Raw genomic sequence first — 2,491 nt, 5'->3', positions numbered from 1 at the left:
CACCCCATTTCTGACCATTCACATGTGTCTCCCAGTCCTGACAGGGCAGCTGCGGCAGCACTGGGACTCCTCCGGTCAGAGGACCGCTCATGTCTTTTCTTTTTTGAGAGATTTTTGCTATAGGGCGCGTGCGCTCACCGGGCAGACAGACAGAAAGTGAGAAATCACCCCCAGGCGCATGGACACCCCACAGTCTTCTCTCCTCCATTCTCCTCTTGGGATCTTGGGCACGCATGCACACGTGCCTGACATGAGTTTTAAGCCATTGGGTCCAGGACTCGAACTGCGGTCAACTACATGGGAGTCCGGCGACATAGCCATTACGTCATCTGCTGGTCCCCGTGTCTGTCTGTTCTCTGGGTCTGCTCTCCCACGGATAAATGAGGCTGGTCCTCCCTGACGGCACTGCTACGGAAGTGCAGGTGCACTCCTCCCGCAGAGGCTCAGACGTCCCTCACCCCTAGACCAGGCATCTGGCCAGCTCACCCTCACCAATCTCTCCCTGGCCTCCTCTGGCACGTACCGCTGTGTGGCCACCAACCAGATGGGCACGGCCTCCTGTGAGCTGACCCTCTCTGTGTCCGGTAGGTCTTGATGGGACGCAGGGCAGAGCCCTTGCAGACAGGCTGCGGTGGGGGCTTCATGAAGCTGAGGGTGAACCAGGAGGGTCTGATGCTCGGAGGACCCTGTCTCCTTAGGCCCCTCAAAAGGGCGAGTGGCGGGGGCTCTGATCGGGGTGCTCCTGGGCGTGCTGTTGCTGTCAGTCGCTGCCTTCTGCCTGACAAGGTTCCAGAGAGAGAGGAGGAAGCCAGAGGAGACGTACGGGGGCAGTGACCTTTGGTGAGCAGGGCTGGGGTCTCGCAGAGGGAGAGGCTGTGGTCACAGTAGCACCTTCAGCCCTCAAAATGGTGAGTCCTGAGAAGTGTTTGGGGCAGGGGTGCTCAGCCTGAGACTTAGGTGCTGGAAATCGGGGCTCGAGTATGTGGCCGGGTGTACACAGTGATGGCGAAGAGACAGGGAGTGCTCAGGGGCTGACCGGTCCTGTCTTCAGACTTGGAAAACCATCGGCCTTCTGTCCACAGGTGGGAATGGGGATGGCCCTAAGCACACAGCTGGGGGAGAGCAGAGGCAGGCCCCCCGCTGGGCCAGTGGCCCCAGGGTGCAGAGCTGGAATCAGAGCAGTGCTTCTCAGAGTGGGGACCTCAGGGGCCCCCAGGGCTGTCAGCAACCCTAACCCCCACCCAGACCCTGACCGTGACCAGGGCTGCTCTGCATGGAGTCGCAGGCCGCCCACCCCTCCTGGACACTCCGAGAGGCCAATCATTCCATGCACAACAAAACAGTCTCCGGGTCAGAGGGTGGCGTCCTCCCAGGGAAGCTTCCAGCCTTCACTCAGGATCTGTCCCTGCCCATCAGGGAGGATGCCATGGCTCCCGGGACTCTCGGCACTTCGGCGAGGGCCGGTTCCAGTCACAGACTCCTGGAGAGGCCCCCTGCGGCCAGCACCCGCACCCAAGCTCCCGCTGGTGGCTGGTGTGTGACCCACCCCACCCCTGCCCTGAGGGCCACCCCAGCTAGTAAAGCCTCCACCACTCTGTGGCCTGGTTCTTCCCGTTGGAATGGCGTTTCTCTAGGGCCTCCCAGGGAGCCACCGTGAGGGGAGTGGGCTGGAGGGTCAGGCCGGGAGCATCTACGAAGTCAAGGGTGCCTCTCCCCTCCCTCCGCTGAAGGGCCGCGCCGTCGCCCTCCCCTGCACCCGCTCGCTCGGACATTCCTCTTTATTGTTCACATTCCAACCCAGCACGGTCACATGCAACACGGAGACTGACAGCCTTCCGGCTGCAGCCCTGGGACCGGGGCGGGGCCGCAGCCGGAGGACCGGGCGGGCCGCGGAGGCCTCGCCCTCCGGAGCCCCCAGGCGCTGGGGGTCTGCACGCGCGGGAGAGCTGCAGAGAGTGGAGGGGCGGCGGCAGGCAAGTGTGGGGTAGGAACGTCCTTTCCCATCCGAGCCGGAGCCGGGAGCACCCGGCCCCCTGAAAGCCTTCTTCCTCTCTCTCCCCGTCCCGGACCCGAAGTTCTGGGCGCCGCCGGGGCGGAGCAGCAGACCGGGGAGCCGCTGGGGCCTGGGGGCGAGCGGGCGGGCCTGGCGACACCAAAGGCGCCCGGGCAGCGGCGGCCCGGCTGCATGCTGGCGGGGGGCTGCGAGAGGCTGGAGAGGGACGTGGGGGGCTCGAGAGGGGACGGGCGAGCGGGACCACAAGAGACCGGAACCGAACGACTCCGACGGAGAGTGCCTGGGAAGGGGAGTCCTGGGGCGCGCGGGCTCCGAAAGCTGGCTGGCAGGGGGTCACGAACACGGCAGGGCAGTCTCGTCGCTGCGACAGGGACGCGGCATCCATCTGTCCTCAGGAACTGAGGGAGAGGCTGCCTGAGCACGCGCCCGCCCGGAGCCCGCCCCGGGGCGGGGCGCAGAGCGGGCGTCGGCCCAGGG

General features: G+C 65.5%; 1 protein-coding gene across 1 annotated transcript in view; it reads left to right on the top strand.

Annotated features, from left to right (window-relative positions):
• VSIG2 (V-set and immunoglobulin domain containing 2) overlaps positions 1-2,416 on the top strand; it is a 9,508-nt gene extending 7,092 nt beyond the window's left edge. The window contains exons 6-9 of the mRNA XM_027772684.1: positions 465-584; positions 699-840; positions 1,417-1,533; positions 1,846-2,416. Of these exons, the coding sequence (XP_027628485.1) occupies positions 465-584; positions 699-840; positions 1,417-1,533; positions 1,846-2,416 (950 nt within the window). The remainder of the gene's footprint in view (positions 1-464; positions 585-698; positions 841-1,416; positions 1,534-1,845) is intronic.
• The last annotated feature ends 75 nt before the right edge of the window (positions 2,417-2,491 follow it).

The sequence above is a fragment of the Tupaia chinensis genome, unplaced genomic scaffold (genome assembly GCF_000334495.1).
Source record: "Tupaia chinensis unplaced genomic scaffold, TupChi_1.0 Scaffold000037_4, whole genome shotgun sequence".
NCBI lineage: Eukaryota > Metazoa > Chordata > Mammalia > Scandentia > Tupaiidae > Tupaia > Tupaia belangeri.
The sequence above is the reverse complement of the archived record's forward strand: the minus strand, read 5'-3'. Positions and strand labels throughout refer to the sequence as shown.